At 38.2% G+C, this 15,453-nt stretch overlaps 1 protein-coding gene across 1 annotated transcript in view; it reads left to right on the top strand.

Moving 5' to 3' along the window:
* The window catches only part of LOC129942246 (E3 ubiquitin-protein ligase HUWE1), a 37,171-nt gene extending 26,924 nt beyond the window's left edge, over nt 1-10,247 (top strand). The window contains exons 9-22 of the mRNA XM_056051100.1: nt 3,157-3,408; nt 3,469-3,786; nt 3,858-4,265; nt 4,326-4,394; nt 4,549-4,653; nt 4,713-4,972; nt 5,072-5,719; nt 5,801-5,966; nt 6,197-8,827; nt 8,889-9,077; nt 9,145-9,466; nt 9,535-9,700; nt 9,763-9,953; nt 10,018-10,247. Of these exons, the coding sequence (XP_055907075.1) occupies nt 3,157-3,408; nt 3,469-3,786; nt 3,858-4,265; nt 4,326-4,394; nt 4,549-4,653; nt 4,713-4,972; nt 5,072-5,719; nt 5,801-5,966; nt 6,197-8,827; nt 8,889-9,077; nt 9,145-9,466; nt 9,535-9,700; nt 9,763-9,953; nt 10,018-10,120 (5,828 nt within the window). The 3' untranslated portion in view covers nt 10,121-10,247. The remainder of the gene's footprint in view (nt 1-3,156; nt 3,409-3,468; nt 3,787-3,857; nt 4,266-4,325; nt 4,395-4,548; nt 4,654-4,712; nt 4,973-5,071; nt 5,720-5,800; nt 5,967-6,196; nt 8,828-8,888; nt 9,078-9,144; nt 9,467-9,534; nt 9,701-9,762; nt 9,954-10,017) is intronic.
* The last annotated feature ends 5,206 nt before the right edge of the window (nt 10,248-15,453 follow it).

The following is a 15,453-nucleotide window of genomic DNA, read 5'->3' as shown; positions in this document are numbered from 1 at the left end:
AATATAAACTTTATAGATTATAGCCATATCAGAAGGGGTAAAAAACTTCTTCCATCTTCGGAGAAAACCTAAACACTTAGCATATTTGGCGAGGTCAAATATGTGATCACTCCACAACAATGCACATACCAAGGACTGAAAGCTGTTCAATCTCCTCGATGCAAATACCACTCATGGATAGTGGCATCCGAAGCACAAGGATGAGAATCTAAAAACGAATATGAGAAGCTGAGGGTACTGTCATCAGCGAATCAATTTAGTGGGTTAGAAGTTTTCAGACAAAAGATCATTTATAAAAATAAGGAAGAGCGTAGAAGACAAAACGGAGCCCTGGGGCACACCTGCGTTTATTTTGTGAATATCAGATTTAAACCCGTCCAATACTACTTGAATTGAACGGTCCTAAATGTAATATCTAACCCAACAAAGAAGAGATTCATCAATACCACATTTTCGATTAGAGAGCTTGATGCCAAACTCTATCAAATGCCTTTGAAATATCAAGTGCAATAATCTTACTTTCTCCAAAACGATGTAAAGATTTGTTCCGCTGTTCGGTGAGATAAACCATGAGATCACGAGTGGATCTATTGCAACGAAAGTCATACTGCCGGTCATTAAGAAGCTTCCGTTCTTCAAGACATTTCTTAAGCTGAAAATTGATCAGCGTTTCCATGACCTTAGAAAGAAGGGACGTAAGTGCAATTAGACGATAGTTAGATGGTGAGGAGGATTTTTTAGGAACAGGCTGGACAAATGCAGTTTTCCATCCACTCCTAAAGAGACCTGTAGAATAGGACAGAAGGAAAAGCTTAAGCAGTGTTTTTTTTATAATAAGCGCACACTCAAAGGATTATAGACACAGTGTTAGCACTAGGAAAGGGAGAGAGGGGTTGAAAGGAGATGTCGGTGCACATTGGTTTTGAATTCCTGAATGTTGCAATAGCTGGGAAAGACAGAGTGTGGTAAGGCATTCCACATTCGCATAGTACGGCTAAAGAACGAATCTCTGTACTTGACAGTACGACCGAAGTTGGGCGCTAGGGTATATTGATGAGCATTCCTAGCATTAAACTGTTTAAGAAATGCAGCTGGCTATTTCTTTAGAACATAAACCATTAAAATAACGGTAAAAGAGGGTGAGAAAAGAAACATTTCGACGATGTTCAAGGGACGTAAATGATCTTATGATGGTAATATCATCAATCAATCTAAATGCTCTGCGTTCAATACTATCCAAGAGGCTTAAGTAAGTTGCGGGAGCACCAGCCCAGATATGGGAGTTATACTCAATTTTCGGACGTACATATATAAGTCTTGTAAATAACAGTCAGATCAGAGGGGGAGAAAAACTTCTTGCATCGCCTTAGAAAACCCAAACATCTTGCGGCATTTTTAGCGACATCGCGTATGTGATCGTTCCACAAAAGTGTTTGGTGATACACATACCGAGAATATCGAGATGTTCAGTTTCCTCGATGCAAGTGCCATTTATGGATAATGCCAGCGTTGAAGAACACCTCTTCAGAACAAAAGCGGGGATACTATCCGGGCCAGCGGATTTGTGAATATCAAGATTTTTAAGTACTCTAGTAACTGAACGAGTGCGAAAGAAGATTCGTCCCATAGAACCGGTTACGCTTTCAAGTACAGGCAGAGTCATATCACTCTTTGGCAGCATCGAATCAACAGCAAACTGTGCTGCAAGCAAATTAGCTTTATCAATTGAGCTGACGATGATAAGTGTTGCGCACACATGACCAGAAATTTTTACTATAATTGGGACATTGTAGTATTTTTTGCCGTAATTTCTGATCATGCAAAATTTGTATGCGTCCTATATGTCCGTTACAGGACTTTCTAGCTTGTTTGAACTTATTCCGGTTTTCCTCAGTTGGGTTGGAATCCGGAAACTTACATTTTTGGTTCTACATCTCGAATCAAACCATGAGTTTTCTTCGGGTTTGATAGATTTTACCCTATTAGGGATAAAATTTCTCATTCCATAAAGAATCAAGTTTGTAATCATATCTGTACTGGAGTCCACGTCACTATCGAGGAAGCATAGTGACCAGTTAAAGCTCCTGAAGAATTCATTAAGACCGTCCCAGTTTGCTTTCTCATATTGCCAAACGGTTCTCGTAGGTATTTTAACTTAAACTGGGGTTTTTTGGCATGAGAAATTTGCAGATATGACACAATGTTCTGATGTGCCTAGAGGCGATAATACACTGACAGTATATTGGATCAGAGGTAAGAAACATGTCAAGAGTGTTGGCGGATTGGCCTGCAACGTCATTAATCCGAGTTGGCTCGTCAACTAACTGAGCCAGGTGGTTTAACTCAGCAAAAATTTCGATATAACTTCCTTCGTATGTTCACTGACCAGAATAGCGCAGCCACGAAGAATTGTGAACATTGAAATCGCCCGTAAAATCGATCTCATTGTGCGGAAAATGGATACAGTCGGGCAGTGCATCGAATTTGTTTGAAATCGAACTACTATCCATACTTGGGCTGCGATAATTTAATTATTTAAATTAATTTTGTTAGGTATCGAGTATATAAAAGCAATTAAAAGTATCAAACAACACAAATGGACCACGATGCATGCGCTCACGATGAGGTGCAATCGGTAACTCGAGCTTTACAATAGCTCGAGAATGCAACGGGCAAATTCTTTATTTGTTTTCCGCCGTAAATATATGTAGTTTCATCTAATTCCAATAAAACGTATCCTGTGATATACATATGTTCGTTAGCAAACTTAATTCTTTAATTTCTACTTTTTCACTGATTTAGCTTTTTATATATAGTTGCATGGCCATTTCGGTCTTACTTTGATGATGCTGCTTCTTCTTATGGTTGTTTCATTGTTGACTTCTTTACTCATGATTTCAAAAAAAAATCTTTAGAGTATCCCAAGATAAGAAGGGGTTTTAGTTGTTGTAAAAAGAAGCTTCTCATCGTTTGTCTTCAGCTTCTTTTCTTTTAATTTTCTGGGCACATTATAAATCCTGCAATGCGTAACTTTACATTCTATTTGTCCGATAAGTCGAGGGAGCCACTGTATATGAAGTGTATTTTTCAACAAAGAAAAACATGTTTGAAATTGTTTTAACTTAAACCATCTTATTTATATTTTTATTATTTTAGCTAATTTGAATCCATCAGGATCTGGAACGAGTAGTGGGGCATCAACCAGCGGCGCCGGTAGTGGTAGCAACCTTGACAATTTAGTTCTAGTGCACCAAACTCGGCAACGCAACACCAACGCCAGTGTTTTGAGCCGTTCGTTCAATCCCATTCATCAACAACAACTACCAAGCATTAACATTGGCATCGTTCGTTCTTCGCCAGCCACTGGTCCAAGTACAAGTGCTAGAAATAATAACAGCATTGACGATGGTAACAAATATTAGCATAATACAAATAATTGTCTAACAATGCTAACAAAACTATTTTCAGATCTAATTGCACGTTTTAATTACTATATTCATCATGGACAATCATTGTCGAGTGGAACTGGGACGGCTTCTATTCCAGTTCCCAGCAGTATGAGTAATCAACTAGGTGGCGGTGGTGCTTTGGGATCATCTGGTGGCGTTCAGTTTGGCACTAATGCCACTGTTGGTGCTGAAGATGCAAGTGAAGGACGCGTTCCCAGCTCAAATAATAGACTGCAACGCGATTCTCGAAGATTGCTGTTAGTTGATCAACAGTACTGTACATCTCATTCATTTAACAATTCCGATGAGAATCAAAATGAACTTTTCAATCAAGATGGTGATTTCTTCACAAATTGTTCGCTTTGAATTCCAAAATTAACTTTCTTTGCATTCTATGTCACTTTTTAGCACTTCATTGGTGGCTGGAGGAAGCCAAACATTTGGATATGGAATCCCAACCAGATATTTGTTTAACAGTTGCTCATCAGTTAATACCCGTATTGCAAGAATTGCGCGCTAAAACAAAGAGGCGCAAGAGGAAAACAGCGTCTGTGATAGCTCAAGCAGGATCAACTGATGAATCTGCAAAGGTTCAAGGACAAGAATCAACTGAAATTAGTACACCAAGTGCTAATGTAACTACACCAGCCGTCCCAAGCAATACATCACCTAGTAGCAGACGGAGTGCAATTCCCATTTTACTCCCAAGAAATTCAGATGCACGTGATGCAAATTCGTCGTCTGATATTGTTGATCCTATAATTGAATTCAATTCACTAAATGACGAAGAAATTGATAACCAAGACCTTGATACAAGTAATATGACTTTAATTTGTTTGTCTTTGTATTTTAAATAACGCTTTGTTATTTGTTTAGATGGTGGAAACACACAAGAAAATTCAAGTGTTAATCTATCGCCCGTTACTAGCCGTGATGCAACAAGAGGTAAGTCGATCTTCGTGTCCAAAATAATAATTGTCTTTCAAATCTTATCCCTTATATTGGAGAGTTATTTTCGGTTTCTGTAATATTTTCTTGTAACTCAATTTATCAAACGGTATTTTAAAATACAATGAACTACTTTTTTTTTAAATTATAGAACCAGACGTTGTTGAAAGTGGTGATGATTCTAACTCAGAAGGTGAACCTCTTACACCCCAAGATGCTTCAAACCAATCTGATTCTCAAGCAAACCAAAGTTTAGGTAAAATTTGGAATCGAATTACATTTGAACTTAATTTTATGAAATTCAAATTATATTAGCTACAAACTTACACCAACGAATAACCACGGAAATGGCTGTGGCTGCATTAGCTGAAGCCGCATTGGTGCCATTGCCAGACGATGATGAAGAAGAAGATGAGGATGACGATGAAGAGGAGGAAGCTGAAGCGGAGGAACGCCAAGAAATTGATAATGACGACAATGACGATGAGAACGAGGATGAAGGAGAAGATGAAGAGCTTAATGTAGAAGATGTTATAATGGACTTTGATGATGAAATCCAGAATGTCTTATCACAGGTAACGGAAAATGGTCTACATAGTTGAATATTACTCACACATTTTAAATATAAAATTATAAATAACTATATAAATATAAATTATAATTATTTGGTGTAGTTCTCGGCGCCAACACATCCTCAGGAATTGTCTAGTTCGATAGGTATGACAGGAGCTTCTCAAAGTGCTACAACAAGCTCATATCAATCAGATCGTAATACTGAAGGCAATTCAGAAGCATCAGAGACAACAACTTCATCGTCTCTATTGAATGTAACTCTTGGAACTTTGCCAACAACGTCTTCAAATGTTGCCAATACACCACCTTCTACAACTGATAACTTGTCCTCAAGTTCTTTACCAATCGACGCCGAAGGTTCACCTCCGTCTGGCACAGCATCTGCCGCAACTGACGAAATGAGTCCAGAAGTTCGTCAGGTACTTGGTGATCTTCAAATACCTGAAGGCGTTGATCCATCATTTTTGGCTGCTCTGCCAAGCGAAATGCGTGAAGAAGTTATTCAAGAACATTTACGTGCACAACGAAACCGTCAAAGAGCCCAACAGAATGCAATTGAAACCGAACATGAATCCTTAATTGAAGTGAATCCTGATTTTCTGGCTGCACTGCCTCCAAGCATTCAAGCCGAGGTATTGTCACAACAACGTATTGAACAACAAAGACAAGCAGCGCAAACTGCTAATCCGAATGATCCCGTAGATGCGGCAGCATTTTTCCAAAATTTGCAACCATCTCTCAGGCAAGCGGTAGGTGTTCCATTAAATCTTAATAATTGTTTTAAATTTTAAATGCATGACGTTAACATTTGTTTTATTTTTAAATTATAGATTTTGACTGATATGGAAGACTCTCAGATCGCAAGTTTGCCACCTGATTTAGTAGCTGAAGCGCAAAATCTAAGGCGTGATTGGGAACACCGCAATCGCCAAACTCTGCATGAGCGCTTAGTTACTCATTCCCAAGCCAACTCAACTCCAGCTATTGGTGGAACAGGTATGTTGGAAATTACATAAGAATGCGACTTACATTTGAGTGAAAGACTGTCCTAAATTAAAATCGTCATTTCTCAAGTATTTTGCTATCATTAGAATATAAAAATTACAAGATAATAAATATCTTCTTTATAAAGGCGAAGGAACAAAATGTGTTTCATCCAAAAATTCTTAATAGAATGGTTTTGTTTTAAATTTCCAAATCAAAATATCTCTTTTTCTCACCAACAGCATATATTCCACCAAGAATCCCATCCATCCAAAACCTACGAGGTCGTCCGAGCTGGCACACAAATTCCGTCTGGTACAATTCTCACTCATCCTCATCTAACGGCCCTGGCGATGCAAGTTTCCAAAAGCTCCAGGGTAAACCAGTTGCGTTGGCTTTGATGGAAACCGAAGGAAGTCTCCTCGATGTAGACGCCTTGTCTGCATTGCTTTTAATGTTGTTCATTGACGATGCAAAATTCAACATACTTCGACTGCATCGTGTAATTCGTCATTTATGCTATAACAGTGGGACAAGAGAGTGGATAATTGATTCGTTGATTTCCATCATTAAAATGGCTGATAAAACCGATATCACGAGAACAGATGGTAAGCTCATCAGTAGACCACAATACCTGACGTTAAGAGTTGATGCAGCTCTCGGCTATCGCTCCAGCGTTTTTCTAATTAAACGTGGTATTGAACAAATCTGTAAGGAAACATCCTATTGCGGAACGGAAGGTAATGCCATTCGAATTCATCCCCAGGCAGCACAAATGGTGTGCCGAAACTCGCTTGATCTTTTGATAACGTTGGCTCGATACTTCCCAAGAGACTTTGTACCATTTAGAGAAATAGAAAATATCACAGAAAAAACCGACACGATAGATTCAAAATTGAGGGGAGAAAAGGATGGACAAATTAGTACCCAAAACCCGTCGACTAATCAAAGCTTGAGTTCAGCTGCCGGTGTTTGGTGTACTAACATTGCGAAGAAACCAAAAATTTCTCATTCACCGTCACCCACTGTGCCCAAAGAGGAAGAATCAAAAGTAGCAAGTACATCAACGGCCGCAGGTGTAAAGAAGAAAACTCCATCAGTATTTGACGTGCTTCTTAAGTTGGATTGCTCGACTCGACCTTTCCAAGCGAACAATAGCTCCAAAGAAGCATTCTTTGTTCTTAATCCACTGCCTCACAGAGCAAAATTGGACTTTTTATCGTTTGAAGACTCTCCGTTTGCACAATTGATGTCACTTCTCCCAACGAGTGTAGTCAAAAGGTCTCAACAACTTACTGATAAACTTGTTCGTCTGCTCGCTTCATTGGGAGTTGAGCTTCCGAAAGAAGACAAAGTAACCCCTGTGGCAATAGACGATGAAATAGTTGAAACTGTTGACACTGAGACACCCAAAGCATATCTTGCAAGTGAAACGCCAGTGGTGCCTGTGGCGAAACCTCACGTTATAGATGTCCATGACAGTGACAGTGAGCCCGACGCCATTCCCTGCAGCGATGAAGATTCTGAAAGCGAAAGCTACAAACCTTGCAAGAAATATGCTAAGAAAGCTCGACCGACTTTACTTTACCCAAGCAGAATTCAGCAACTTAAAATTGCAATTGAAGTTCTAACAACAAAGAGTTGCTCTGAAGAGGGCCTGGAATATGTCACCGAATTAATAGTTCACTTAAGTCAGTGCTCAGCTAAGGCCAATGAGATTGTCGTTCAACTATTAATCCAAGGGGTAATGGGCTTAGCAGAATTGGTGCGCATGCAAATATTAAGTCTCATGAAGGAAGTCAAGGAAAATAATCTCAAGACAAACAATGAAAGTGATTCTTCTGCTGCAAGCAAAAACCAGTCGAAAATGGGTCGTGGTGGAATAATAAACGATCGGTTTACGGCTGCTCAAGTAGTGATCTCAGCTCCAACTAAATCGAAACCTACTTGTGAGCTACAATTGCCCAGCATGAGTCCATTATTGACAAAATCCTCTTCGCAAACATTCTTCTTACGAACGCTTAAAGTTTTCATGCAAGTTCGGGATTTAGTTGATTACAAAACTTTGCAAACAGTTACAAAAATAGAACCACTGAGTGAGATCATTTGCCTGAATGAACTGTGGGATACTCTGAGCGAGTGTTTGGTGCATTTGGAACAGACAAACGATCAACATGCAGTTCTCATTCTACAACCGGCAGTTGAGGCGTTCTTTTTGATTCATGCTTCGAAGAAGAAACAGGCTACCAAAACAGTTCGGCCAGGCAATCATCGTTCGGACACATTTACAATTACCAGACGTCCAATTGGCGGCTCTTCGACAGCATCCCCGGCAATTCCGAATACTCTCGATTTTACAATTAATGAGAGGATGCCACAGCGCAATGCCCCAAGCAGAGCTAGCGTTGGCGAGTCTACCGAACAAGAAAATAGTGATTCTGCAACGGTGGAAGACAGTGATACAGCATCTCTAACTGCCGCTAGCAGCTCAAGTAAAAGCACCGACACTGCTCCATCAACATCTGGCGCAGCAACTGCCGCAGCTAAAGAAGCTGAAATACAACGACGTGATCAAAAGAAATTCCTTGAATTTGCCGAAAAACATCGCACAGTTCTCAACCAAATTCTGCGCCAATCAGCTACGCACCTTTCGGACGGTCCATTTTCGGTGCTGGTCGATCATACTCGCATTTTAGATTTTGACGTGAAGAGGAAGTACTTCCGAACGGAGTTAGAACGAATGGATGAGGGAGTTCGACGTGAAGAGCTGACCGTCAATGTAAGGCGTGTAACAGTTTTTGAAGACTCATTCAGAGAGTTGTACAGACGTGGCCCAGAGGAATGGAAAAACCGTTTCTATATAGTGTTCGAAGGTTTGTTTTTGTTGTTGTTTACTTTAATTCACAATACAAAATATATTTGATATTTGAATAGACGAGGAGGGTCAGGATGCAGGTGGTCTGCTTCGAGAATGGTACGTGATTATCTCGAGGGAAATCTTTAACCCGATGTACGCTCTGTTTTGCGTTTCGCCTGGTGACCGAGTGACTTATATGATAAATCCATCCAGTCATGCAAACCCCAATCATTTATGCTACTTTAAGTTTGTTGGGCGTGTCATTGGTAAACAAAATTAATTAAATTTAAAGACGGGTAAAGTATAACTTTTTCTTAATTCTTTTTCTTAAAGCCAAAGCAATACACGACAATAAACTTCTTGAGTGTTACTTCACACGTTCATTTTACAAACATATTCTTGGAATCCAAGTCAAATACACGGACATGGAGTCACAGGACTATGAATTTTATAAGGGTCTTGCATACCTTATGAGCAATGACATTTCTTCGCTTGGCTATGATCTAACATTTTCAACAGAAGTACAAGAATTTGGAGTCACACAGATTCGTGATCTTGTACCGAACGGAAGAAATATAACAGTAACTGAAAAGAATAAATTTGATTATATTCGTTTGGTTTGTCAGCTCAAAATGAGTGGATCTATTCGTCAGCAGTAAGTTTTTAATTAAATTTCAATGTCTGTTAAAGTGTTGACTCAATAATTTGTCTTCCAACGTTTAGGTTGAATGCATTTTTAGAAGGGTTCTATGATATAATACCGAAACGGTTGATATCGATTTTCAATGAGCAGGAATTGGAACTGCTTATATCGGGTCTCCCAAATGTTGACATAGAAGACTTGAAGCAAAACACCGAATACCATAAGTACAATTCGAAGTCACCACAGGTAAATTTTAATAAAGGAATAAGGTTTCATTTAAGTATAACAACATTTTATTTTGTTTACAGATTCAATGGTTTTGGAGAGCATTACGGAGTTTTGATCAAGCTGATCGCGCAAAATTCTTGCAGTTTGTTACTGGAACATCCAAAGTTCCTTTACAGGGTTTTTCAGCCCTCGAAGGCATGAATGGAATACAAAAGTTCCAAATCCATAGAGATGATAGATCAACTGATCGGTTGCCCTGTGCTCATACATGGTAATAAAATATTTGTTTAAATATTAAAATATGTATTTATTATTTGTATTTATTATTTTTACAGTTTCAATCAACTGGATCTGCCACTTTATAAATCATTCGAAAAATTGCGGACATGTTTAACGAAAGCAATTCATGAATGTTCTGAAGGATTTGGATTCGCTTAATCAGATGATTTCTTGAAAACTTATTACATATATTATACAAACAAAAAATTATTTTACATTTAAACATATTAACGGAAATTAAATAAACTACAATATTCTTATCAAAATAAATGAATGTACTAAAAGATTTTAGTTTTTGATTAACATAATTTTTGACTGCTAATAGTAAGCCAATGTCCAAAACCAATTATGTTTGGATAACTTGAATCGATAATAAATCATTCGTTGTATCTAGTATTTCAAAGTCCAACTTTTTCTGTTTTGAGCACTCGCAGTTCCTTTAATTCGTTTAGCGCCCTTTGTGCGATTTCTACCTTTTCCTCCTCCAGTGCAGAGAGAAAAAAACTAAATTTGAAGAGCAGGACTTGTGTCCGAGTCATAAGGAGAAATTGAGTGTTTACTGTTGGTCTTGCAAATGTTGTATTTGTCATCAATGTACATTGTGGGGTGGAACTCATTTGGAACATACATTTAAGCAGTTAGACTTTTTCGAAATACTTTTGAGGTCTGGCATTGAAAACTCTCTTTAATTTTAGAACTAGTTTATGAGACACTATAACCCAGGTTAAGGAAGAAGTGTGTAAACTTCGAGCAGGCCTCGTAGAGGTCAAATTACTTGTCCAAAGAGTCAAACACGATGTTGAACCGTATGCAAAGCGAAAGACGAAAAATTGCAAGAAATACGAAATCTGTAATAATTTTGTTAAATATATTTTTTAGCTTACTATTGCATTGAAAGAATTTAAGATAACTAAAATTTACCTTGCTCCGTATCTTACGCATTTTGTGCCCTCAAGTTTTGTTACATGAATGCTGCGGCATGCACTGGATCGGAAACAAAATTGTTAAGTGAATTGTTTTGTTTATTGCACTTAAAAAACATTAGCTGTTAAGATTTGATTGCAAATATCTTCAGCTGCTTCTATTTTGAAGTAGTATTGAACTAGTTTCATTTTGAATGTTTGATTTTTTTTGTAAATTTTTCTAACAGCTGATTGTGTAACGTCAAAATCAGTGCACACTAACTTTGCAGTCAAAATTTTTACACTACGTCGGAGGAGAAATTTCAACTATTTTTGTTGTTAGATTTAGCTAATCAGAATCCCTTGTCTATGCACCCACTTACTTTGTGAACGGTATAGGCATTCCGCTGTAGTGTCTGTACAAGAGGGATGGTCTTCAAATTGTTCGCCTCCTAGATAGGTTTCCTTCGATTGCTGGGACTTATCAAAGGCCTTTAAGAGGACAATCAATGGCTTTTAACAGACGTAGCAACGACACTTAACCGGCTTATCAACAACTTTTATTCTGATTCTGCTGTTGTTGTTATCAGTGGGCACAAGTGTTTATGTAAGTACCTAGTACCTACTATAACTTTAGTAGATGCTAAGCTTTCTAGGCATCAACACATGAAGGTGGATTCTGGACGGTTGGGTAAGTATTATTTATTCAAGTCAAATATGCCTGAATATACAGTCATGGCTGTTAGTGGTGATTAAGAGGCTATTTTAATAGCATTGTTTTGTTATAGTTTTTATTTGCATTGAGTTGTTATTATTTAAATTATTAATCTTTTGAGGTAATGCTTTATTACAAAATATTAAGAACTTTAGTACAACGTATGCTATAGGAAAACAAGTCCTTTTTTTATATGATATTAACTATCTAACATTCACGCTAAGGATTCCCTTTAAAGAAACGGTCATTTTTTAAAAGACTATTTAGGTTAAGTTAGGTTTACATTTTATTATGCTTTCTTAAAAATATGTATTATGTGGATCATTTAGTAAGTTATTAATGATTTTTACTCTTTCTGGTAAGAATATAATTTGTAATTTTATTTAGAAATTGTAAATATATGTATATAAATAATTATAAAATTGAACTATTACTACCCAATTAGCTTCGCTAATCATTTCAATTTGTATTTATAAATTTATTGTAAAGCCTTTTGTATTTATTATAATATAATAAAGATTTTTGTAAGCTCTACAAAGTAACCGAAAGGCCTTATTGAAAAAATGTTTGCTCAAATCATTGAAATCAGCACAGACGTTGAAAACGAACATTTTTATCTTTCACTTCACTTATTTTATTTACAAACCTTTTTCAATGTAGGTACCACCGTCTTTAGACGCAGGCCCATGGCTATAGAGCTTCATGGCAGCATCTCTGCAAAACGGGTCAGCATCTATAAAGTTTACAGAAAAACCCTTCGCCACGTACATTTTGCACGTGAATTGCCCGTGAACGAAAACTTTCCACTCTGTTCTCCACTCAGCTTCACGAGCAAGTTCACGGGTGAACCAAAAACTGAAATTTGTTTGGGTTCACGAGATGGTTCACAAGTATGTACTAGGCCTATATCTTTCTTTAGTTATTCACCAGAAAATATCTGAACGACACAAAAATGACATTTAATTCGAATCATTCGAAAGTCAAAGTTTACTTAGTGTTTTTTTAACTGAAGTTTCGATTGAATCAGCAAACATTCGAATCTCAAAATAAAATCTTCTCGAATTCGAATAACTTTCGATCGAAAATGAATCTCAAAATAAGGGTGAATATACGAATCAGAGAGAAAAAAACTAAGCGAGAGAACCAACTTGGACTGTTGCTTTCTGCCTACAAGCTGCGATTTGCACATAAATTTGCATATGTATTAACTCTATATAAAAAAAATGTGGGGAACTAATCCTTATGCAAGAAGACGTGCATACTCCCCACATTTGAAAAATGGAGTCCATCTTTGAAAAATGGCATATGTAGTCAGCTGTTCAGAGGCTTAGTTTAGGATTAGTTTTTTCTCTCTGATAAGAATGAATAGACGAATGATAATTTACATTTCGATCAATTTATTGTTTGTTTTTCAATATAAGGGTGAATTTTCATGTGGAAACAGAAACAAATCAGGAGATTCCCAAAACATAAAAAAGGCTTTATAAAATTGTTCATGAGTCAACCAACCAATTTTTGTACACATTCAAACCATTCGCTTGCCAAGATTGGCCTCGATAGTCTTTGTGTAGAGCGTTTTCCAATAAGGGATTTAAAAAAACCATATCTGAAAAATGGCCACCATGGTTATGGTTGCAACATTCAAGATCCGGTCAGTTAATTCGAGTGACCCTAGTATGTTCCCCAAAATCAATAAGATATTCAGGAAAAAAAACGATAATGACCTTCCGTGCCTTAAACTCCAAAGAACTAAAGAGAACAGAGACGTACTCATGACAGCGCAAATAAATCCAGAGGAAGCTATCTTTGACGATGACTTTTACATAATTGAAAATCCGAAGGAAAAAGTGGAGGCGGTGGGAGCTGCTTTCCAGCAAGTGTACAAGGTGAATGTCAGCATTAGCCCCAACCTGGAAAACAGAGCCCTAGGTACTTAATCACTTTTACCTCCGTAATGATATCACACATTGGCGATCTGAGAACCGCGGTTTCATGCGGTTCAATGACGATTCCTTGGCAAATGCCATAATCGCCGAGCAAACGGGACCAAGTCCGTTGTTAGTGACGAAGGTTAAGCTTCAGCTCATCTTCAATTCAATAAAAAACAAAAATTCAGCAGGCGTCGATGGTATATCCAACGTTGTACTAAGACATTTACCGATGGAAGCAATTGACATATATACCACGCTCTTCAATAATGCACTGAATAATGCATGTTATCCAGTGCATTGGAAGACTGCTGTGGTTCATCCTCTCCCGAAAAAGGGAAAGGACAACTCCAACCCGTCAAATCCTCGGTCGATAAGTCTTCTTCCGAGCATCAACAAAGTTTTCGAAAAGATCATTAATAGGGCTCTAACTAAGTGGGCTGCGGACAACAAAATTATTCCGGATAAACAGTTCGGGTTCAAGGCGGGTCATGAAACAATTCATGCTGCGTCTAAACTCGTTTCCGATATCCAATGGAATAAATCAAAACAACAATGCACAGGTGCTGTCCTGGTTGATTTGGAAAAGGCCTTTGACACCGTATGGTTAGAGGGTCTTTAACTAAAACTGAGCAGGCTTGGCATAAGCAAGCCATTGTTGTATATACTTTATGATATGCTTAACGGTAGAAAGTTTGTTGTCAAAAGTGGCAACGTAACTTCTACCACAACATTCTCAATTAAAAATGGTCTTCAACAGGGAGCGGTGAATTCGCCGATTCTCTTCAGCATTTACACCAGCGATCTGATAGGTAGTCTTACAAAGGCAATTGCGTACGCCGACGATCTAATTGCGTACAGAACGGCCCGAAAGGTTGAGGTTATTAGAATTCTCTTGCAGCGTGATTTCGACAAGATTCAGCGATATTGCGACGACTGGAAACTGAAAATAAATGTCCAGAAGTCAGAGACAATTCTGTTCCGGACTCCGTTGGCTAGAGCCACGAGGGATACGTGCAAGAATTGGCGCAAGATGGTCATCGTTGATCTTCATGGGCAGCCATTAGCGAGCAAAAGTGTAGTGAAGTACCTCGGTATCTGGTTAGATCAGTATTTATATTTCGAAAGACATATAAATGCTTCTCTGACCAGGGCCAGAGGAGCCTTCGCTCTGACGAAACGTAAGTGAAGGTAATTTGCTACATGGCCCTCATACGGCCAATGATCGTTTATGGTTGTCCTGTGTGGTTCAACGTTGCCCCTTCCCAGATGGAGAAGTTTCGGGTGTTCGAACGGCATTGTTTACGACGCTGTACCGGCTTATATCGAACAGCCAAGTCTTCTTATGTGCATTACTTTTCCAACGAGGTCCTATACAACGGGCTCGAATCAACAGAATTGACAATTTCGTGATAAAACTCGTTCGAGGTCACATTGCAAGAGCTATGTCTTCGACCAACAATTTAATTTTCGGGCGTTCTATCCGAACGACGAGTATTTTGAAAGTGCACGCTTGAGCGGCTTGATTCCACCAGAGGCATTCCTCTTTTTTAGGCGACTCCTGTACAATCGGGACGTCATGGCACAAGGTGGAGCAGAGCTCCTTCGGTTCAGCAGGGACCGAACGGGACCGAATTGATAGGGTGAAGCAGGAGAACTAGTTTTGGTGGCTTCAATCGGCACTTGATAGTGGGAAGTCGTGATGGGGTTTTAAGCCTTGGCCGGCTTACATACTTGTTTAATAGTATTAGGGTTTAGTTTTAAGTAGAATAGGCAAAAAAAAAAATAAAAAACAAATAAAAAAAAAATAAAAAAAAAAAAACATTAAAAAGAAAATAAATAAAATTAAAAAAAAAACAACAAAATATGAAAAACAAAAATGTTAGATAGTTAAATTTGCTGCTGTGGTTGTTCTAGTTTTAAGTAGTTTATAGGTAGAATAGGTAG

Source organism: Eupeodes corollae, chromosome 1 (assembly GCF_945859685.1).
Source record: "Eupeodes corollae chromosome 1, idEupCoro1.1, whole genome shotgun sequence".
Classification (NCBI taxonomy): Eukaryota; Metazoa; Arthropoda; class Insecta; order Diptera; family Syrphidae; genus Eupeodes; species Eupeodes corollae.
Note: the sequence above shows the minus strand (reverse complement) of the source record. Positions and strands in the feature narration are given on the sequence as shown.